Source organism: Rhizophagus irregularis, chromosome 8 (genome assembly GCF_026210795.1).
Source record: "Rhizophagus irregularis chromosome 8, complete sequence".
Classification (NCBI taxonomy): domain Eukaryota; kingdom Fungi; phylum Glomeromycota; class Glomeromycetes; order Glomerales; family Glomeraceae; genus Rhizophagus; species Rhizophagus irregularis.
The window spans coordinates 233,211-258,012 of NC_089436.1; the positions used below are offsets into that span (position 1 = coordinate 233,211).

The 24,802-nt window shown below is 32.3% G+C and overlaps 1 protein-coding gene across 1 annotated transcript; it reads right to left on the reverse strand.

Annotated features, from left to right (window-relative positions):
• Positions 1-19,356: 19,356 nt before the first annotated feature.
• On the reverse strand, positions 19,357-20,090 carry OCT59_027967 (uncharacterized protein; the record flags this gene model as incomplete). The annotated part of the gene is made up of 3 exons (XM_066146988.1): positions 19,357-19,643; positions 19,786-19,992; positions 20,078-20,090. 3 exons carry the CDS (start codon positions 20,088-20,090, stop codon positions 19,357-19,359), a joined length of 507 nt encoding a protein of 168 aa, XP_065993748.1.
• Positions 20,091-24,802: the final 4,712 nt, after the last annotated feature.

Here is a 24,802-nt window from a genome sequence, read left to right on the forward strand (position 1 = left end):
CACCCTATTTGCTATTATTGTCCATGCATTTACATGATGACGGTTTGCAATTCTTTCGAATTGCTGATGTAAGTTTCTCCGCTCCGCGATTAATTGCCTAGCTGCGTTAATCGTCCATTGGAATACTGGTGGTGGCGGTGGGACAAAAGGTACTAATGCTGCCATTTTTTATTTTTATGATTTTTTCGTAACTTGAAATTTGAAAATTAAATACAATTTGAAAATTAAAATACAATTTGGTTTTGAATTGCGAAAAAAAAATTCAAATTTCATAATATTTATAATAATTTTAAAATTCGTTATAATGTTTAAAACATGAACTGATGAACATAATAACATTCTACATAATTAAAGTATTTGTAACAAAATAAACACAGTTTTGATTCTAATGTAATAAATTTAATTAACGCAGTTCTAAATTTTTTTTTGTAACGCAGTTCTTAAAATTTATTGATCTAATGTAATAAATTTAATTAACGAAGTCCTTAAAACTTATTGATTCTAATATAATATGCTTATCCTTATTCCTTAATTAAATTGCACTATTTTTAAAATATAATATGCTTATCCTTATTCCTTAATTAAATTGCACTATTTTTAAAATATAATATGCTTATCCTTATTCCTTAATTAAATTGCAATGTTTTAAAATATAATATAAAATTACAATTGCCTGCATTGCCTGCATAATTATATGTTAACTGGACTTTGATCGCGAATATTTTGCCCTGCATAATTACATCATTTATTTCCTAAATAGTATCATTATTTAAATCACATGATATTAGAATTAATTCTCATTGGATTAACTATTGTAATTATTTCTCATTATTATTATTCCTCATTATCATCATAATTATCGTCATTATTATCACCGTCATCCATACCTAATACATCATCTATATCATAATCATAGTCACCTTCTCTGGGTCTCTTGTTATTACCACTATCATCAACTTTATCATCTTCCGCATTATTTTCATCTGAATCATCCAATATATCTCTTGGAATATCGCCGATTTCACTAGTAATTGAATCATGCGATAAATTAACAAATTGATCAATCCATAGACTTTCGATTACTACACGGCAATTGTCTTCGGGTATTGTTTCGCCGCTTGTAGTTAATCTCTGAGTAGAAGCTTGCTCCTCATTATATTCCTCATCGTCATCTTCTGCAAAAGCTTCTGCAATACGTATATTGATCTCATCATCACTAAGACGAGTATTCTTTTTTTGATCAATTCCATAAAATCCAAGTTCAGTTTTTGAATTGGATTTCCAATACAAAATTAATTTGCACATGGATTCTAGTTTATCCACATTAAGATTTAAGCGATGTTTATGAAATAGCCATCCTAAAGTCGAAAATCCACGTTCGCAAGTTGCTGAGTTAGGACATATTGCAAATAGATAACTTGCAATTCTTGGTAGGACATCTGGTTCTGGTTCAGTATTAATATATTTCCACCAATTCACGGGATTATCTTTAGCAAAACCGATATCTAGGTCAAATGGCTCTTGCTCATTAATATATTTCTGTATTTGATCACATAAAGTTTCAGCTTCGTAACGGTCGAAACCTAAATTTTTCCCGATTGAAGCTGCACATTTGATAATTCTCATGAGGGCGCATTTTTTAAGTGGCGCGTTTCTAAATCTGGGATCCATAAAAAAACAAGTAATATACTTATCATCATCGAATTCATCAAATCTTTCATTTATTACTTTGATACAATGACTTCGGAATGCAGGATTTAATGATTTGGGTAACTTTTTTAATGTAGCTGCAAGTCTTGCCAAGCTCAGGAAACAATCTGCAAGTGTAGCTCTTCTCGATTCTAATGAAAGTACCGCTTTTCTTAGAGGATCCAGAACAAATCCAAGAACTCGTAAATTTGAAAAAAAATTTCTCGATTGAATAATCGGTTTTATTTTATCATTTGTTAGCACTTTATCGTGATCGCTGGCCATTTCTTCTAGTGCTGATTCCAAATTTATTACTGAATTTACGGATTCACTAGCAGTAGTCCAGCGTGTCTTGCAATATAATTTTAATCCTCCTCCACTAATTCCTTTTTCTTTAATTATTTGAGCAAGTTTTGCATTAGCCTGATGAGAACTTCTAAAAAAGGTTGTCAAAATATTAACACGTTTTAATAAACGTTCCCCAAACTTCTCCTTGACGATGTCGCATGCAATTAAATTGATAGAATGTGCAACGCATCGCACATTCTCAATCTTTGGATGATTCTCATGTATAATTTTTCGTGCATTACGAACATTGGCTGCATTATCGGAAACTACAGCACATATTCGATCTTCTCCAATACCTTCTATAACCTTTTCAATTACCGTAACTAGATATTCTGCAGTGTGCGAATTTTCAGACAAATCAGAAAGTTGATAAAGATATTCTTTACGCGACGGAGTCATTACAATGAAGTTCCAAATTGAACGATGTGTACCAGACGTCCAACCATCAAAGGCTAAATTATAAATTAATATTATATAATAAGTAAGATTAAATAAAAATGACGTATGATAGCCTATTTAATTTAACAAACCTAACGTTAAATTCGTTTCCTTTTCAAGCTCAGAATTAACTTTGAAGTTCACTTGAGCTAATTCACGTTCAAGTAGTTGATTTACTAATACTTCCCTTGTTGGTGTATTGTACCCGGCATTAAGCTCTTTTATAAAATTGATGAAAAAGGGATGTTCCACTACTCTAAACGCAATTCCGCACGCAATAAAAAATTTAACTAATGCACAATTAATTCGTGTACATCTTTGTTCGTTAAGCTCTGTTGAATCATAGTAATCATCCATGTTACTTTGACCTTTAGAATATTTTCTTTTTTTGGATGACTTGGACTTATCTTGCCGTTCCATTACTTTAGTCATATACCTTCTAACAACTGCTGCTGGCGCATCTGGACAATGGTTTGAAAGATGCTCTTCGAGCTTTGAAACTTCACCGCGTGACCATGTATTCTTACAGTACTTGCAGGAGGCGGCAAATTTGCCAGAACCAACAGCTTCTCCTTTATTAATATCTTCCCAAATGCTATTAGGTGGCCGACCTCCTCTATTTTTCATTTTAATGGGTGAATCTTCTATATGATCAGTCATTTGAAACAGTTTATTATTAATATTATTATTAAGAAAACGGAAGAAAGTAAAAGAAACTTTAGTTCAGTGTTAAAGAAGATGACGGAATAGGGTTTATTAAATGCATGTTACGCATTTTCCTTTAATGAATATAAGCCCCTTAAAAAAAAACTGTAAAAACGTGTAATATCATAATATTAATATGGGAGTTAGAAATGAAAATTCTAACACTAGATAAAGCTTAAAAGAACTAAGACGACGGTAAAATATTGAAGTTTAATCTTTTATCTGTAGATTATTTGATCATCTAAATTATATTATTAATTGGTGTAACTTGGCGTAACTATATGCAAATCTTATGATCAACTATGCAGAAACTACGGAGAAACCTATTATAGAGGTTTCGGCATGTTTCGGCAGTTTCGCAATTTTGACAGGTTTCGCAGTTTCGGCGTTTCGGCGTTTCGGCACTATATAAGAGGTTTCACCTTTCGGCATTAGGCCAAACAGGTTTCGGCAAGCAACCTTAACTGGTGCTAATGATTCTGATTCTTCTGTATATAGGCGGATGATTATCTTAGTATCTGTAAGGCTTCCATGACCTCCATGCAGTGAGATGTAGTTAACATTTTCTTGAATAGCCTTAGGAATGGCAAAGAATCTTTGGGCTACATAAATACATGAAATATTTTTGTGTCGTCCATGTGTAAAGTAACCAGTGATGAGATCCTGGATTTTTTTAGGTGCATCCATCAGATCCTCAAAGATTACCACAGTAGCTTGAGTAGGGTCGAAGGAGTCAATCTCTGGAATCTTACTATGGGTTACTGCAGTAAATGGGATCTTCTCCTCTTCGAAAAAATCATGTACAACTGCCCACTTCAGCTCGTCAAGATATCTGCCAACTAAAAGTACTGCATCACATAGTATATACCGATTACCATCCTCCTTTGCCTTCTTGTCACCCATTAACAAGTTAATGATCATAGTTGTTTTACCTGAGTCTGAGCTACCTGCTACGGCTAATTGAAAGGGCCATGATGATGGAGCAAACTCATTGCCTTGTCTTGAGTCGGTCGTGTACTCGTCCAAATTGTATACATAAAGATCCATTTGAATTTTATTCTAACTTAGTTTAAATACTATGTTGACATCAATACCAATTCCAGTTTATACTCCTTCAGAACCTACTGGACCGCCTCCTGCACACTTGGCCAATGAAGAAGATGATGATGAATTAGTTAGAATACTAAAGGCTCATGCAAATTTATTGACTACCAGGGGTCGTTTAACTGTTGATTCAGAGATACAGGAGGCAAATAATCAAATCAAACATATTATTAATATATTAATGTATCGCTGTAAAGCAAAACATGAAGAACTTGGTATTACAAAAGATTTGTTAGTTTTTGCACAAGGTAAGATAAATGCATTTGATGAAACATTTACTAATTTAGAACGACAATTAGTTATTATACGTGCTGCCAATGATAATTTTATAGAAGAAAACCATAACCTGCAAAGAGATTATGATACTATGGTAGAGCTTCGTCGACGGGCTATAGGTGAACGTAATCAGGCATGACATGAACGTAATGTATTACAAGCAGATTATACTCAAGCAGTAATGGATCGTAATGAGGCTCAAAATGCTGTGAATCGTGGTAATATCCTTCTAAATCATTGGCGGCTGAGGGCTACTCAGACTGAAGGACAATTTGTATTGGCTAATATGCAACTTGAACAGGTTAATGCACAGCTAGCATATGCTAATAATAGGGTGCGTTTTGGGATTCAGACATTAGGGAGACTTAGGAATAGACTTTTCCAACAGATAGCTACTCTTAGAATTCAGGTACAATGGTTTCGAATTAGACAATTGAACCCTCCTCCACCTCTTTTAAACAATCCACTAGAGACGATATGGCTACCACTGCGATAGGATTGCCAATTTTTGAGGGTAAAGCTACTGATGATATTGATACATTTGTTAGGCTTTATATGGGTTATCTTGATACTATCAATCTTAACCCATACGCTGCTGGAGGGCCACCAGAGTCTTGGAAAAGAGCTATGGGTATACTTAGAAGCTGCATGGCTGGTAAAGCGGCTGAATGGTTTGATCAAGAAATTACAGGAAAAAATTGGGAACTTTCTGGTATCACTTCAGCTGGTGGAGCTAATTTAGCTGCTTTTGTAGCATTAGTAATACCAGAAGCTGCAGGAGGACCGAATGCAGGTATCTATGTAAATGGGTCTGAAGTATAAATCTATTCAAGAGATCCAGTTAATGCATTAGCAACTATCAAAGCAGCATTTATTCCTACTCATGATTTAATGGGTGAAGATGAAGCTTGGAAAAGAGCTGGTGCTCGTCCGACAGATAGAGTTGCTCCGGCTACTGCAGATGCTGGTGTTGCTGCTAATAATAATCATTCTATAGTTTTTCCAGTTATTAAACCTAACCAGGCGCTTTATTGGCTTAGAACACAATTTCCAACTGTTTTAGATGAAAAGAAACGTATCCGTTTTAACAGTCTTTACCAGGAAAATGAGCCAGTTGATGCATTTTATAGAACTGTAAAGAGGGCTGGAAAATTACTAAGACTAACTGATGATCTTATTATCGACCAGTTCTTTAGAGGTCTTTCAGCTGATAATATTTTCGAAGCAGAAAGGTTTCACAATCTTAATCCTGATGACTTGGTTAGACATCTGAGAAATTTAGAACGGAGAAGGGCTGAAATGCGCTTGGAGTTACAAAATAGAAATCGGCGACTTCGAGCAGATTACAGTGATGTAACTCAACCTCCGTTAGGAAAACAGGAATCTGTCATACTGACATCAAAGTCAACTGGGGTTACTCAAGAACGATTACAAGAGTTGCTTAAGGCTCAGGCTGAAGAACTTACCAAAAATTTCCAGGTGCAATTTAAACAATTACAGGCTCAGCCAGTTCGTAATCCACCAGTCTATAGACAGCAGATTAAACCTGTTCGACCAAAACCACAGAGACGTGTTGTTCAGGATCATCAGGATCCTGATTGGGATGATGGTTATGTAGAACCTGATGTTGGTGATGACCCTGATGCTCCTGAGTGGACTTTGGATGATCATCAAAATGCTATTGATCTTATTATGGGATATAAATGTGGGACGTCTAAAATACTTACAAATCAACTTCAGAAGGCTAAAGATAGACGTGATGATCTGGATTTAGCCCGAGCAATGAAAAACCTTGATCTTAACAATGATGCTATGGACATTGATACTGTGAGTTTTGGTGAAAAGGTAGAATTGAGAGAAAAAGATGGTGATGTCTATATGGTTCGTGTTGGGTCAAAAAAAAAGTAGGTTCGAGTATCTCAAAACTTCTTAAGTCGTCCCCAAATAAGACAGCAGTTAGCTCTTCTAGTGTGCCCTTAAAAGGCAAAGCAACCCCTGTTAAGATTCCTGTGAAAGTTACTGGTAGTAAGTCTACACCTGCAAAAGCTGTTACTAAGAATGACTTATTAAGCCTGTTAAGGTCTGCAGACTTTAGGAAATTACTCTGTGAGATTCTTCAGGAGGAGATGATGTCTGCTAGAAAAGTCACAGAGATTTCAGATGACTTAGCTAAGGAGGAACAAGAAGAGGATATCAGGGAATACGATCCTATGGATATTGATATAGCTCGTTTGGAGAATATTAAAGATCTATTAGCACTTAATGGGGAGGTTAATGGGATAGCAATTCAGTGTTTAGCAGACACTTGTGCTAATGCGTCTTTTATTCAGAGAGAAGCTGCTGAGGAATTAGGGTTGGATATCGACAAGAGTATTACATACAACATATCTGGTGCTCCAGGAACAGGTAGGACATTCGGCATGGTAAAGGGAGTGTTAATCAAACTTACCCCTGATTATGCTATCACTGAGAATCTTGCAGTTTTAGATGGATACAAGCATAGGGAAATTGGATTGAGCCGGACGTGTCTGAAATGTTACAATTATGATGTCCATGAATCACGTGAACATGTCGCCCTTACCTGTGATGGAAAGAATGTTTTTATCCCAATAGTTGCTGATGTTAATCGAGGAGACAAAAAATAAGACCCTTTAATTCTTCTATTTTTTTTTTATTCCCAAAATTTGCGAATTAAGTCAGGAACATCCTCCTTCAACTGGTCAGCAGGTTCCCAAGTAGCCTCAGTATCTGGGTATCACTCCCACTTAACCAAATACTGGTCTTGACCTTTTCTAATGCAATGCCGAAGTATCTGCTCAGGAACAAATCTTTCAGGTTGTCCTCTTATCACAGAGTCAGGTGGAGGCTTTTCATTAATAGGAACTACTTGCAATTCCTTTCGGGTATATGCACATCTGAATACACCTAATCGACCATGTGGTCCGTTAAGAAGATATGTAGGAGGTTGTTCGGGTGAGAGTATCATTTTTTTGATTACACGAATGTTTGGGTTCCATCTTATGTCACCTGTACGGAATTTTCCGTAAAGTTTGTTACCAAGTACAGAAATAGGTTTATCTAACTTGACTCTGACACGTGTTCCTTCAGAGAGGAGATCTGTCTTTTTTGACACTTTAGGTGATCCTATCGGAATGTCTGGGGGATTTCTCTGCCAGAGTTCATTTACTTTACTCACTATATTATGGAAATCTTCTGACCATTCCATGGATGTCACCCCAGTTTTCAACTCTTGTGCAACCATTCGTTTTAGGAGAGGTTCTTGGATTGCTTGGATGGCTCGTTCGGCATATGACTGCTGTTTATGTCTACCTAGTTCGCCGAACCTCATCATTACCCTAGGCTTTTCAGGAAAAAATCACGTACCTGGTCGTTAGTGAATTCTGATCCGGAGTCCGTCTCCAGTCGGTGTGTTGGAGGCTTGATACGATTTCTTCTGTAGATTTTGACAAACCCGTTTAGAACTCTATTTGCAGTCTTATCCTTTAGGGGTTCTGCATCAACTCTCTTTCCTGCAACTTCCACCACTACGAGAAAATAGTGGAATTTTTTGGGGTCAACTGGCATCTCTGCAAGATCTGCCTGATGTGTTGCATTTAGTTTCCATACAATTACCTTTGGACGTTCTGTTGACTTTTCCTTTAGAGGCTTTTTGTATAGGTTGTAGTGCTCTTCACCTTTTAGAATTTGTGCTGGTACTCCAGAGAGATTGTAGTACTTATAGTAATTCTCTAAGTGTGACATATTACGACAAATTAAAGAAATGGTTTTAGACTTCAAATCTTAAGATGACACGTTTTTACTGCCTAAAGTGCAAGAAGGAAACTGAAACTGCTAGTGAAATACAAGATATGACTACAAATGGATGTTATCGTTTACATGGTGATTGTACAGTTTGTGGCATGCATAAGAATACTTTTACTGGAGTAGACTGGGTGATCAAGAAGAAGACTAAGGAGAAAAAGAAAGAAACCGCTGCTAAGAGATAGCAGACGGCTTACAATCAGCAATGCAAAAAATCAGACAGAAAATTTTAGATGCTGATGACACTTGCAAGTAGTGTATTGATAAATGTCTTAAAGAGCAAAAAAGAGAAAGACGGATTAGTACTGCCTTCTAAACTTATCTGGATACACTCTATTTCCAATACCCATTGTTCAATTACTTATTTTTTCTGACGGGGGTGGGACGGGGTTGGTCTTACTGGCTCTATAGACCTTCTAGGGGTTTACCTGTTAATCTACCTAATTTGCTATCTCATTAGCTTATACAGATGATCAGACGGAATCCTGTACATGTGGAAGATGTTCTGGATGTGGAGGATCTGGGGGGGTAAAATCAAAACTTTTTTCTGGGGGAATCCCTCTCCCGATATTTTTAAAATATCCTCCACATCCTCCACATCCTCCACACTCTTCTGATTCCCTCTTATTTTCCTCTCTTTTCCCTTATTTTATCCTTTTTTGTTATATATTTTTGTGGAGGATCTATGTGGAGGATTGTGGAGGATATATGGGGGATTCCTGAGCCCCGTAGGGGCCATATAGGTACTGCGACAGGTCGTAGACCCAGAGGTGGGAGGTGCTTGCACCACCCACATCCAGCTGGATGACTATATATATATATATTTTTAATATTATGAATGGTTACTAATAACCATTTTTTACTTTTTTTTAGACTTCGGTAGGCTTCTGACCTTTAGGAAAAGAGGAACCAAGATTTGTAAATATGAATCTTGGTTTATTTTTTATATATATATTTTTTTAGAAAATTTCTAAGTTTACACGGGGTGTTTGTACACGGGTCATATAAATATAATTTTTAATAGACTAATTTTTTGTTTTTTAATTTGAAATTGAATGTTACCAACATTATACTCTTTTACTTTTTATTCTTATTATATTACAGATAAATATACGTATTTTCACCTGCTCTGCAAGTTTACTTAAGGCATTAAAGGAGGTTTTGAATGCCGTTTTTAATCTACTAATATGACCCATGTTTAAACACTCTGTGTACAAATAGAAATTGCCATTTTTTTAATATTATGAACGGTTACTAATAACCATTTTTTACTTTTTTTAGATTCGGTGGACTTCCAACCTTTGGGAAAAGTGGAATCAAGATTCGTAAATATGAATCTTGGTTTATTTTTTATATATTATTTTTTAATATTGTGAACGGTTACTAATAATCGTTCTTTACTTTTTTTAGGTTCAGTGATATCTGAGTTCTGAAGAACAGAAAAGAACTAAGATTCATACTTACGAATTTTGGTTTTATTTTTCTTATTTTTTTTTAAAAAAAATATTATGAACGGTTACTAACCATTCAGTTCTTTTTTTATAGGTTTCAGGTGGGCTTCTGAAGAATGAAAAAGAACTAAGATTTGTAAGTATTATGAATCTTAGTAGTTTTTTTTTTTAAAAAAAGAAATGTTATACTGTATTAACGTTTCTATTTCTTTATTTTGTAGGAACTCTGGGGCTTTCTTTCTCTCCTTCCCTTTCACTATTTCCATTCCTCTATCTTTTACTTTTGTAGGACAGTTTCTTGGAATTTTCTTCAGCTTCGGTAAGTTTCTTTTGTAGAATCGGTAAGTTTTATTTTTTTATTATTAATTTTGGTTTTTTTTTATTAATTTTTTTTTATCTTTTTTTTGTAGTTTCAATTTCCTTATCCTGGATGATAGGATTGATCAGTAAGTTTCAAAATGTTTTGTTTGAAACTTTTTTTAAAGTTTTTTTTTTAATTTTGTTTTTCCAAATTTTATTTCAGGTCGGACTTAAATTTATTTTTTTCTTTAGATATAGTGAGACGACTTTTAATATTCGTTCTTTTCAAGATGCAGATTACATACATGCATAATTGTGAAATTGTGTATAATTATTGTTATTTATACATTAGATAGATATGTATTATATATTTAAGTGTTTTAATAAATTAATAAATTTGAAATTGAAACTAGTGCTCCAAAACGAGTCGAGTTGACTCACGAGTTGGTCGAGTCAAGTTGAGTCGAGTCGAGTCAAGTTTGATTTGATAATTTTCCCAAATTGATATGACAAGTCGAGTCACGAGTTAATCATGAGTCAAGTCGATTTTGATTTGAAATCGAAATCGACTTGACTCGTATGACCCGAATTGAAATCGATACGTAATACGTAAATTTTTTTAGATTATCCATAACGATCTTTTTTTATATCGATTATATCAATTTTTTTTTTCCTTCGAGTATTACAACTTCCCAATTTATATGTTAATCAGTTTAAAATGACTGAAAATTTGAGTTCTGGTGGTTCTTCACGAACTACTAGTACTGTTTGGTCTCATTTTACGTTGGTTGAGGAATCAACAAAAGCCCAATGTAATTACTGCGAGTGAGTATATTGTTTGTAATATATTTTTAATCATTTTTGTATATAAAATTGTGTCAATTTAAATAATTTAGCGCTAAGTATAAGCGAGCTAGCGGAAACACAACAAATCTTCACAAACACTTACAAAGGAAACATCCCAGTAAAGTTGAATATGAAGCAGAAAGCACTGGTGAAATGGATAAGTTTGTTACGAAAGAAATACCTATAAGTTTATTTCCTTTCTGCTTTTTATATTAGTCATTTAAATTATACATTTATACAATATTTAAAAATAAATAAAAATTATTAATAAAAATTTAGCGTTATACTGCAACAATATTTCGTGAATTTATCACTAAATGGATCGTCTGTGACGACCAACCCTTTACAGTTGTAGAAAATGAACAACTTCAAAAAATATTTCAATTATTATTCCCTAATATTAAAACTATATCAGCAGATACAGCCCGTAATGATATTATAGATGCGTTTAAGGAAGAAAGAAATAAAATTCAAAATATTTTACAGGTATTTTTGGTACCTCTATTTTTTATTTAATAATTCTCATAAATATTAACACATTAGAATATTAATAGAATGCTCCAGGTTGTCTTACATTTACACTTGATGCGTGGACTTCTTCAAACTTCCTTCCATTTCTCAGAATTACAGTGCATTGAATTTCCCAAAACTGGGAATTAAAAGAAATTTTGATCGATTTTTGTAAATTATCTGGCCTGCATTCTGGAGAAAATCTATTTCAAACTTTTATCCAATGTTGTGATGATATGAGAATTCTTACTAAAGTAAGTATATTGATATAATAACCATTAATTCTTTATTGTTTTTTATTTATTTATAATCTATTTAATACAAATTATTTTTATGGAAAATAATAGATTATAGCATGTACAACAGACAATGCTTCTAATAATGATACTTTAATGAAGTCACTAGAATCGGTTTGTCAAGAGAGGAGTATAGATTTTACCACAAAAAACAATTACGTTCGATGTCTGGCTCATATCATTAACCTTGCCGCACAAGCAGCTCTTTCTAGTTTAAAAGTTGGATATGTGGAAAATGAAAACGTACTTTTAAATGATACTAATGAAATAACTGAAGTAATTCCAAAGGTTAGGTACTTAGGTTAAATTGTTAATGTAATTATATCATTATAAGATTTAACTGATTTTATCTTATATTTATATCTTATATCTATAGCTTCACAAACTTATTATTAAAATTCACGCATCCCCCAAAAACGAGAGAAATTGGCACGTCAATGTGAAGCTGCTCACCTCCCAAACAAAGAACTTATATCTGACGTGAAAACAAGGTGGAACTCAACTTACGTGATGATAGAACGAAGTTGTGAATTATGAAAGGTAATTTTTTACTATTAATGATGATTAATAATAAAATTTTTTTATATAAATTGTATTATTTACTATTTAATTATTTTAATTATACTAGACTTTGGATAACACTGTAACAGCAGATAGAGATTTAAGAAAATGGGAGTTAGTAGATTCCGAATGGAATTATTAGAAAAAATTAAAAATTTATTATATGTAAGATTTATTATTTTAAGAAAAGTTCATGCGAACTTTTCTTGTTGGACCCTGATATGTAACTATAGGAGTATGTAAATTTATATGTAATTGTCCTATTAATTTTTAATTTTTATAATTATATTAGATATTTTGTCGTGCTACAAATCATATTTTCCATTCGCGATTTCCAACAATCTCAAACTCCGTGCCAGTTTATAATTGGCTTATGGATGAGATCGAAGATCTTCAAACCAACAAAAATACAAATGAAGTTATAAAAATAGCGGCAAAGAATGCTATGAAAAAAATTCAAAAATATTACTACTACACATCCGCCTTAGTGTATAATATATCTACAGGTATATTTTTTATATTTCTATGTTAATATTGTATTTTTTCTTCTAATTTTAACTTTTTAATATTTTTTTTTAGTTCTTGATCCCCGATTAAAACTTCAATACTATAAAGACATTGATTGGGAAGAAGAATACATTACTGAAATACGAACAAGTGTTTTTAATATATATAACACATAATATGCACCTTCACCATCAATGACTATTGAATCAGATCGAAATAGTGAGCCTAACGATAACCTATTCTATCACATATATAAAAAAAGACGTTCAACAAATGAAAATGAACTAGAATTGTTTCTTGGATATCCGGTTTTATCTGCAGAAATTAATATACTAGAATGGTGGAAGGTACAGTATGATCAAAATTAAATAATTTCGTATTAATTATATTAATTTTATATTAATTTTTATTTTATATATATTATTTTTTTATAGTTAAATGAACCTCAATACCCTCACTTGGCAGTAATGGCTCGAGATTACCTCACTATTCCTGGTAAATATACCTTTAATAAACCATTAAAACTACAGTTATTGGGTTTAAAAATATTTTATTTAATATTTATTTTATATTTAATATTAGCGACTAGTGTTCCTGTTGAAAGAGCTTTTTCTGGCAGAACTGATCTTGTGATACAAAAAAGATGCAGTCTTTCAGCTGAAACAATCCGGGCGTGTATGTGCCTAAAGTCTTGGTGGAAAGCAGAATTATAAATTTATAATAATTTTTTATTTACGTAAATACTTTTATATAATATAATCAATATAAATTTGTAATATGTTTTAACTTTTAATGTTTGCTATTTACATTATTTTATTAAATAAAGAATAACTAATAATATAAATAATCTATATAAATCATTTACACTTTACAATGAAAAAATATATAAAATTCGAGTCTGATTCAGTTTAACACATGTCAAATGATCAAAAATAGGCAAAAAAAATGGTGCAAATCGCATAAACTATTCGCAAATTTGTATAAACTATTTACAAATAGTATAGGTTAATTCGTAAATAGCCAAAAACAGCCAAGAATAGCCAAGAATAGCCACTGCTTTTCGTGCCATTTTTTTGCCGATTTTTAGCATTTCGACCTGTGTAAACTCGACTCGACTTGACTCGACTTGAACTTGGAGTTAGACTCGAATTGATGCTTTTTATGAGTCGAGTCAAGCCAAGTCTAAAATTATTGTAATTTTTGACTTGACTCGACTCAACTCGACTCGATTTTTTTGAGTCGAGTACGATTTTGTTCAATAATTGACTTGACTCGACTCGTTCGGAGCACTAATTGAAACTAAATTAATAAATAAATATTGAAGAATAAAGACCTTAAAATTTTGTGTTGAATAATCATCTGAAATTTGACACCACTATTAGACTTATATTCAACCTAGTCAAATTTAGGTCAAATTTTCTTTCCAAATTTGAGACAATTGGCACCCTAAATGCACCTGAAAATTTGACCTCAATTTGACACAGGTTATCGACCTATATTTGACCTGGTCAAATTTAGGCCGAATTGTCCTATTTCAACTAGTGTTGTCCTAAGATTTTTTTTATTTTTTTCAGGCTTCAATTGATAATATATTAACTAAAAAAACTGGAAAAGCAATTCAAGATCATATAAATAATCTTCTTCTCATATAAAGGATAATGGCAATGTTACCGATGAAGATAATGATATTCAGGTATAATGCCAACCTTATGATTAGTTATAATAACTGTAAGATGTTTTTTCTAATCACGAATATATGACTTTTTTAAAAAAAAGAATCTTTTTCCCCAAGCACAAAATTAATAAAGAGAAAGAAGTAACACTGGTCAAAAAGATGAGTCTAGTTTTGTAAACCTGAATGGATTTATAATTTATTGCTATATAGGTGAAGCGATATAGCTGACACATTGTACGTATTGTATATGTTGTAATTTAATGAAAAGATTCTAGTAATGAGGAAACCAAAGTATGTAGCTAATATTTTAACTGTAAATTTATTTTAAGGTTATCTCTTATATTTACTACTTTACTGAAATATTCAAATCTAAAATAATATCTTAACGATATCATTATGAGATCGTAACGATTTCATGACGATTTTCTAAAATGATAACATATTGATATAGTTACGACTCTCTTAACGATAACGTAATAATACTGTGACGATACAGTGAATGATAACAAAACGATATCATCCAGATATTTATTGATACTGAAATAGCATCATTTTAGTATCAGCACGATATCGACGCAGCAATGATACAGTGACAATACAGTGAATGATAGCAAAACGATATTATCCCAACACTAAGATAGCATCATTTTGGTATCAGCACAATATCGTCGCAGCAATAATACAGTGACAATACGGTGAATGATAGCAAAACGATATTATCCCGACACTAAGATAGCATCATTTTGGTATCAGCACGATATCGTCGCAGTATTATTACATTATCATAACTGTATCAGCATGTTATCATTTAAAAATCGGCATAAAACCAATATGTTCCCATATTGATGTCGTTGAGATGTATAGAAAACAACTAATGATTATTTAGAATATCAATCATGATATCTTAACGATATTTAAATGTTATCAGCTTGGTATTATGACAATAATTAAAGTATCAATTTTATTAATAATCAAAATTTACTTATTACATATCTGATCATAAATAATAATTACAACATTGTTACTAGTGAAATTACTAGAACTAACTTTATTTCCATAGTATATGTGAAATTTAAAGCATTTACAATTATTTAATAATACCATTCAGTTTTTAAGAAATACGTGTAATTAATAATAATACCTACCATACTTACCGAAAATAAGATGCAACAATTGCAGACACAAGTGCTATTTTAATACATACTAAATCCCTGATAGACATGGAATGATTGTTTTGATTTTACCGCCAAGTCTATGGAAGCAACATCTTTAATTGTTCCTAAAAATACTCTAGTTGAATATGATATAAAGATAACGAGTGAGTAATAATATAATTTACTTATAATTTTTGATATTATAAAAACTTTGTTTATTAATAACCTTTTGCAATATTTTATCGCCAATAGTTCTGCGCTCCTTGATAGGTTGTTACTTCTTGGATGGTTGATATACGCTACATATTTCGTGTTGTCGGTCTTGATCAATACTGTCTGATCGGAATGGCCCTGTATTATAGAAGGGAAAATAAATTGCTCTTAGCTCCAGGTGATTGATCATCTAAAGAACGAAGTATTAGTATTAGCATCTCATTTTTAAAGAATAAAGAAAATCAAGACTTCGAAGTAGTAAAACCTTCGAAATCTTTGTATAAACTCTGTCCAATGATCAAGAAACTTAGAAATATAAAAGTGAACGTTAGATAACATTTGTTAAAATTTTTTTTTTGAAGTTTACCTTCAAAGTAAAGTCCAGGTCCGAACCTTTGGTGATATGTGTCCTGGAACTAACAAAAAAAGCAAATGAAGACGTTAGTTAACGTTTCGTTTAAGTGAAAAATAAAAAAATCAGATTTTTCAAGCTTACCTTCGAGTAACAGCCTGGAAGCCGTGAACCTACAAAAGAGAAACTGAAATGTTTAGCTTCATTTAATTGAGAAACAATAAATAAAAGAATTTCAAAGTTACCTTCTAGGTGTAGTAAACTTTCGTTTGGAAGAGTCACTGAGCCATTCACCCTTTTAGCTTCAAACTTCTTTTTCTGTTGCGGAGTAACGCCCTAGAATGCAATCGTGCTGGAAAATCCGAGTTCGCGGTTGCCACAATCTTTCCTATCAACGAGGCAAGTTTTCGTACGGGAGAATTTTGAGTTGTTTCGCCTTCTGACATTCCCTCACTAAGCTCTTTATTTTGTGTTTTGGCAATTTAAGTGTTATTGCCTTTGAATCGAATTTGAAACCCTAAGTAATCGATCACCCGTGTAGGAGTTAGATAAGATTTGTTTTCGTTTACTATGAACCCATGGTTCTACTAGCAATTTTACGATAATCGAAGCATGGTCTTGAGCCTGTTCTTTTGATGAAGCCATTATCAACAGGTCGTTTAGATAATCCACTATCCTTATCCCCTGAACTTGATATTCTGGGACTTGTTGTCAAGCCGAACGGTAAACATGAGGAAATCGAATGCAAAATATTTTCGTTGGAACTCTGCTAGCGGTATGTGATAGAAAAAGCTTGATTGAGGTCGATAGTGACCATAAAATAGCCGCGTCTCAACAATGACTTTACTAGGTCTAGTACATCTTGAAGTGGTTGTATTGAACGCGTTAGAATTTTTGAAGATTTGTAGCTACTTTCGTTATGCTGTTTAGCTCTGGCGGTTTGACTGGCCACCCTGGTTGTCGTTTCCCGCAGGTTGATTCTTCCCTTTCCAAGTATTACTCTCATTTCTTCCTTTATAGTTGTTGTCGTTAGGTTTCTTAATATTGTGAAAAAAAACAGTAGTTAATCTGAAAAATAACTTACTTCAAACTTCAAAGGTATCAAATTTCAAAGAAACTGGTAATTATTTAACTTTAAATAAATATTTAAAAATAAAAAGTTTGGCGTAGAGGGATTTTATCAGTAAAACAAAAAAACAAAAAATTTAAGGTTTTTATTGGTTAATCAGATCCAGTCACGTGAAATAGCATTGCTAAGTCACGAATATGAAGATCAATCTCTTCAATTGACACCCTAAGCTGATAACGATAGTCTGAAAAGGATTTTCTACATTGATCTATAATTGATTTCGCTGTGCTACTATAAGTTTCAAATTCGGGAAAAATTTTTCGTACTAGTTTTTCAAAAACGAGACCAGGTGGGAACCGAGATCTTAAAAAAAGACATTTTATTTCTTCGTCGATTAACCTATATTTTTCCTAAATAATAATAAAAGTTTTTGTGAAATATTTATGAAAATTATAGTCACAACTAAAGATGGTGCCGCAAATAGGCAATTGCGGAATAATTGCGATTTGCGACATTGCGGAACATTGCGGATTTTGAAGTCTACATATCCGCAATTCCGCAATCAGTAATTATCCGCAATTCCGCAATTTTTCCGCAATTCCGCAAATAATCCGCAATTCCGTAATTAATTGCGAAATTGCGGAAAATTGCGGAAAAAAATATTTTTTTTTATAACTAACTATTTTTTTAAACTTACTAGTCTAAAAAATAAGTTCGTTATTAATAAAAATATTTAAAAAAAAATCATTTTTTCGTTAATATAATATTAAAAAAAATGATTTATTTTTTTAAAAAAATTTTTTTAAAAAATTGATCGGCCGGATTATATTACGGTTTATTAACACCGTTAAATTAACCAGCCGATATGGTTATTAAATTTATAAAAACAAAAAGAAAACGCTAGAACTATTAGTTCCGGCATATTTATATAGAAAAAACAAAAAGAAAATGCCAGAACAATTAGTTCTGGCATATTTATATAGGAAAAATAAAAAGAAAACGCCAGAACTATTAGTTCCGGCATATTTTATATAAAAAAAATAAAAAGAAAATGCCAGAACTAATAGTTCCGGCATATTATATATAAAAAATTAAAAAAAATGCCAGAACTAATAGTTCCGGCATATTTTATATAAAAAATCAAAAAAAAAACGCTGGAACTAATAGTTCTGGCATACTTTATATAAAAAATCAAAAAAAAAACGCCGGAACTAATAGTTCCGGCATATTTTATATAAAAAATCAAAAAAAAATGCCGGAACTAATAGTTCCGGCATATTTTATATAAAAAATTAAAAAAAAATGCCGGAACTAATAGTTCCGGCATATTTTATATAAAAAATCAAAAAAAAACGCCAGAACTAATAGTTCCGGCATACTTTATATAAAAAATCAAAAAAAAATGCCGGAACTAATAGTTCTGGCATATTTTATATAAAAATTAAAAAAAAATGCCAGAACTAATAGTTCCGGCATATCTTATATAAAAAATAAAAATAAAACCACTGAAACTAATAGTTCCGGCGTTTTTATATATTATATAAGATTGCAAAAAAATACAGTTCCGGGCAGCCAATCAGAATTGCGGAATTACGGATTACTAACCGCAATTCAACACTAAATTCCGCAATATTGCGGAATTTGAAAATCATTTGCGGACCCATCCTTAGTCACAACAACTGAATGTATCGATTGAAATACAATAAACGCTTACATTGGATGCGGTTGATGGCGCGTGTACTGGCTGCTGCACTGCTAGTGCTAATTGTGACATACTATCCTTCATATTTAACATTTGAGTGGCTAGCTGCAGGATATCCGGATGATCAACTAGCCAATTGCAGATTTGCAATTGGTTTGTCATCGATTCGAATTGGGGGGAAACTTGACGTCATATTTATTTTATTAATAATAAATGAAGATATTTATGTATAACAAAATATTGTATTAAACAAGATTTTACCAGAATAGTTATCGTCTTCTTTTTCTCTATAATCTTGATCATCTTCTCTTTCATTTCTTCTCCTCTTAATTCTTTCTCTATTCTCTATTTCTCGTCCTTCTTGTTCTTGACGACGACGGAGGGGATTCTGACGTTCTCGTTCTTGTTCTTGACGACCATGGTGAGGATTCTGGACGTTCTCGTTCTTGTTCTTGATGACCACGGTGAGGATTCTGACGTTCTCGTTCTTGTTCTTGACGATCACGGTGGGGATTCTGACGTTCTCGTACTTCTTGTTCTTGATGATCACGGTGGGGATTCTGACGTTCTCGTACTTCTTGTTCTTGACGACCATGGTGAGGATTCTGCTGATCTTTGGAAAGATCTTATCATTATTTATTATTGTTTTATTATTGTGTGTTATTATTGTTTGTTTTTAATAGTTTTTAAGTAAAATTAATATCTTCAATTGTATATAATAAAATGCAAAATTCATTAAATTCATAAATTAAGATTCTATGACTGACCTCTGAGAAAATCTATTTCGTCATCCTCATTGCTTATTTCATCGTTAATTCCTCCATCCTCATCGTTAAATTCATCATTAACTTCTTCGTCTGTTCCTGATGCAGTTTTTGCTCGACCTTGATTAGTTTTTGCAGCTTTTGATTGACTTTGAGCAATTCCTGCAGCTTTAATTCGACTTGCCGCAGACTTTGACTTTTTAGTAGGTTCTGTTATATAGATAGCATTAAAACCGCTATTCAAAAATCAAAAAAAAATCAAAAAAAAAGGAACCAAAAAATATTCAAATATTACTTGATCGAACCATGATTTAAGAATACCAATCAGATCAGAAAAATCTTAACTCTTGGGAAAATAAAGTGTCTTCTGCTCTATTGTATTTATATCTGACTCTAGCAGTATAAGAACCTGTTTATTGGTAATCATGCCTTGTCAAACCATTTTCTGAATGCCACTTTTCTGAATATACTTCTCCCGAAATCAATTATCTAAAATGCCAATTTTCCAAATAGGATCTTTTCCTGAAATATTCACGAATCTGTATTTCCTGAATTCCAAATTCCTGATGCTCAATTTCCCAAATCCCGAAACCTAATATATCCTTATACCCAATATCCCGAATGGGCAATTTCCCGAAATATAAAATAATATACTGTAATCTCTTTTAATTCATATGATTTATTATAAACTGTGTAATAGATAATGGATGAGAATTATTGTGATAAATACTTTGTTTCCATAAATCGGAAATTGGCTGATACAGATGTACATATATCGTAAATGGATCAACGGATCGATCTGTTTATATACTGCAGTCACGATAACAAAATTTTCCGGTTATGCACTTAACTGCTGTAATCATTGACCTATCGCATATTATTTAAAGTAATGTAAGAATATTAAATAATTGGCCAAAGATATGCACATATAAGATCAAATGATAAAAGAATGAAGTCAAAAAAAAAAAAAATTTTTTTAAAAAAAAAAAATTTGAAAAAGGAGTGCAGTGCAAGGAGTACAAAAAAAAAAATTTAAGGGGCCGAAATGCAAAGCGGATAACCCAAATCAACCCTGATCAAAGTATGTATCCTGGGAAATTTTCATAAGATAAAAAGGAAAAAAATTTGTGTATTATTAATTTGGAACATAATCATTGTGCTATAAACCCGATTTAGGTAGTAACTAATATGTATTTTATTTATATTTTAAAATTTTTCTTCGTTTAAGAGCAATGATATAAAAAACAACATAAAAAACATATTTTATATACAATATACAGTATATTCGACTTTTTAGTATACTGTAACGTTCCTCCAAATAAAAGAATTGGTATTGATATTGACCCAAAAAAGAAAAGATGTAGTTAAAATTGACCGTAGCCCAATTGTAGAACAATATCCAAAATATTGTGTGAACGCTAAAACGAATTTGCGTATTAAATATATTTTTTACAACTCCAACGGATGATCATGCATAATTAGATAAGCCATGTAACGGTTGTTACAAATAAATTTACAAAATGTTTATATTATACTGTACGTGAATTTTATGATCTTTATATATATGTAAGAAAAATATTTAAAGAATTTATTATATAATCTTAATTTTATTTATAGATAGACAATAATTAATTAATTGATTAGGTTCGTCAACGAATTATATATACTTTAGTAACAAACCTATTTCTGTTTCCTTGTCTAATACGCGTTGCTAACTCCTGCACGCTATAAATTTTTTTCTAACGAATATCACATCTCCCTTTTCAAAATCTTTCTCAATATTCCTATCCGAATGAAGGCTTTGATTTTCAAATAATTATTTTTTTGGATTATTGGCGTCTAATATTGACACAGCCGTAACCTCTTACTCTTGAGTGAGCCTTTCGCTAGAACCATGTAGAAACTTGGACATTTTTTGATAAATGGTATTTGTGGAGGTTCGGGTGCAATTGGTGTAAAAAGTTTTTTTGTTAAAATATTTTTTTACATGAAATTAATGAAAAAATCTAAAGGATGATGACTTTTTATACCTTTTTTTATAATGTTAGAAATCTTTTTCAAATTCATTCAAAAATTCAAAATTCGTTAAATTCGATCGTTGAAAAAAATTGATAATTTAATAATTGAAAAGAAGGAGCCTCAAATTTTCATTTTCCCTATGGAAAAAACATCATGAGGCATGAGACTTCGTTATTTCATTATCATTCTCACGAGGCAATCACTTGCCATTATATTAAACGTCCATATAAGGAACTGTAACATTTTTTTTTCGTGAAATGATTTTTTTAATTAATTAATAAATCCAAAAAAAATTTTTTTTAAGGAGGTTAAAAAAAAAAAAATCTTGGATTGAAACGTAATGATATAAGTTACAGGTCAGCAGCATCAGTGTAAATATATAGTTATATATTTATTATTAAAACATGACCTCTCCTTCAAGGAAAAAGAATCATACAATATATTTTAGATATTTTAACATGAATATTTGTAATTGCATACTTCAATCCCATAATTCACAGTTTTTTATAAATTATTAAATTTTTTATTGTAGTTACAAATCGTTACCATCCTAGCAATAGGCGTTGTACAATTGGTAGATCTAGCTCTGCTCTACCATTTCGTCTAACGATGGACATTGTATAACTGGTATCATTTTTTTTTTGGGTTGTCATTAGTACCGACGTCCTCGTCATGCAACCTGGGTACTAGTAATATGCTAGTAGCAAACGGGTACTACTAAAATTGAAAAGAATGAAGCTGAAGCAAACAATTAAACTTTTTTTTATTGTTATTACACGTGAATCTTTTTTACTAGTTATGAATTTTTTTTATCCACTAATAAAAAACTTTTTTCACATGGTTTTTTCACGTTTTTTTTATATGTATACATTTTTTAAAATATTGATGAATTTTTTTATGTGATAATTATGTAAACAAGTCATTTTTTTTATAAAATAAATATTTCCTAAAATGATAATATTCCTCGAGTTTGATCGTTCGATTAATGATCTCAAGGCTATCTCTTTTTTTTTGTATATAAGAACGAAAAAATGATTATTTTTTTAGTACTCCAACGTAGCGGAAGAAAATTTTTTAGGTATGAATTTATAAAATTTTTTCTTTATATAAATTGACTTCAATAATTTAATTTATTTTTATTGATAATTTATTTAATAGAAAAATCAAAGCAGTGGTTTTAATTTTTTTTTTTTATTAATTCAACGCGCAGTCAGCAGCAGAAAAAATTTTTTTAGGTACGAATTTAATAATTGACAATTCATATAGAGAGACAATTCATAAGCTACTATTAACAATTAATTGATTAAAGCATGTCGCCACCTGGATCATCAAGAAAAAGGACGAGAAAGACCTATTTCCAGCGTCATACTTATCGTCAAAAAGACAAAGAAGAAAGAAGATGGAAAGATAAATCCTATGAATTGGAAAAGAAATATGATAATCTTTTGGAAAATTCTGCATTTTTTCTTATTTGGGGATTTTTTATTATTGTAGTTTTTATTTTTATTTTTATTGCTATTTTAATTAATAAATACTATTAGTATAAATACTTCTAATTTCATTTGCTGATTTTGATCACTTTTGACTATATTCTCAAACCTGACTTTTTAAAAATGATCGAACCCAACTGTACCACCACAGATTTGATGGTGATGCAGGAGACTAAAATCAAAAATTCGACCATGATCTACATTAGATATTGGGTCGTCGGGCTGGTAGTGTGTCTCGCTAGCGCTCACCCCACCTCGGCCATGGCCTCGCAGTACCTACATCTCCCCTCCGTGGGACAGGAAATCCCCATAGATCCTCCACAATCCTCCACATAGATCCTCCACAAAAATATATAACAAAAAAGGATAAAATAAGGGAAAAGAGAGGAAAATAAGAGGGAATCAGAAGAGTGTGGAGGATGTGGAGGATGTGGAGGATGTTTTAAAAAAATCGGGAGAGGGTTCCCCCAGAAAAAAGTTTTGATTTTACCCCCCCAGATCCTCCACATCTTCCACATCTTCCACACGTACAGGATTCCATTCATTTTCCTATTGGAAGCAATGAGATAGCAAACCGAGTTAACAGGTAGGTCAATAGCCCCTAGAAGGCCTGTAGAACCGCAGGAGGGTAACCGGGTAGGAGCGCGGATCTTTGGAAAAAATATATTCGGCAATTGAAGATTAGGTAACTATAAATTAGTACTCGATTTAATAGAACGAAAAAATGACCACTCAGGCTCAAGTTATCCCTAAATTCGGTGAACAAACGAAAGCCTTCAGTATCGATGAGCTTAAACGGCTTATTGTCGCTGCAAAGAGTATGAGTGATCTTGATCAAGCCAAGAGGTATCTTTGCAGTTATTTCATTCCCTGTGCAGATCCTCATGGGATTTTCTGGTGGGACCCGGATAGTAAAAGTTTGAAACACGTTATTGACAAAAATATTGGTAAACTTATCCGTCCAATCACGAAGGCATTCTACACACAACCTGAACAAGGACCCTCTCAAAAGACTGAGTTCAACATCTACAAGTGGTTTATGATCGAGAATACCGATGTATGTAATGCAACCTGTGATCCCCATAAACAGCGAATCTTCAGATCCTTAACCGGCCAACTCTATCTAAATATCTTCCCAGGATTTCTCCACGTCTTGCATCCGATATCCACCTTTGAGTCTACAATTCACCTCGCGGTTAAATTTATCTTCTCCCACATTCAGGATATCTGGTGTTCGGGTGATTGGAATCTCACTGAGTATATCATCAAGTGGTTGGCCGGTGTATCTGCTGGAAGAAAGATGTACTCGATTCTCTACCTAAAATCCGGACAGGGTTGGGGTAAAGGTATTATAACAGATTTCATTCAGCGCAGCGTCCTAGGCACTCAACTCGTTTATAAGACCAGCGATCCTCAGACGATTCTTGGAAGTTTCAATGGGCAATTACAGGGTAAGATTCTTCTTCTTCTCGAGGAAATGCCCACGGAAAAAAGCCAGTGGAATAATTTGT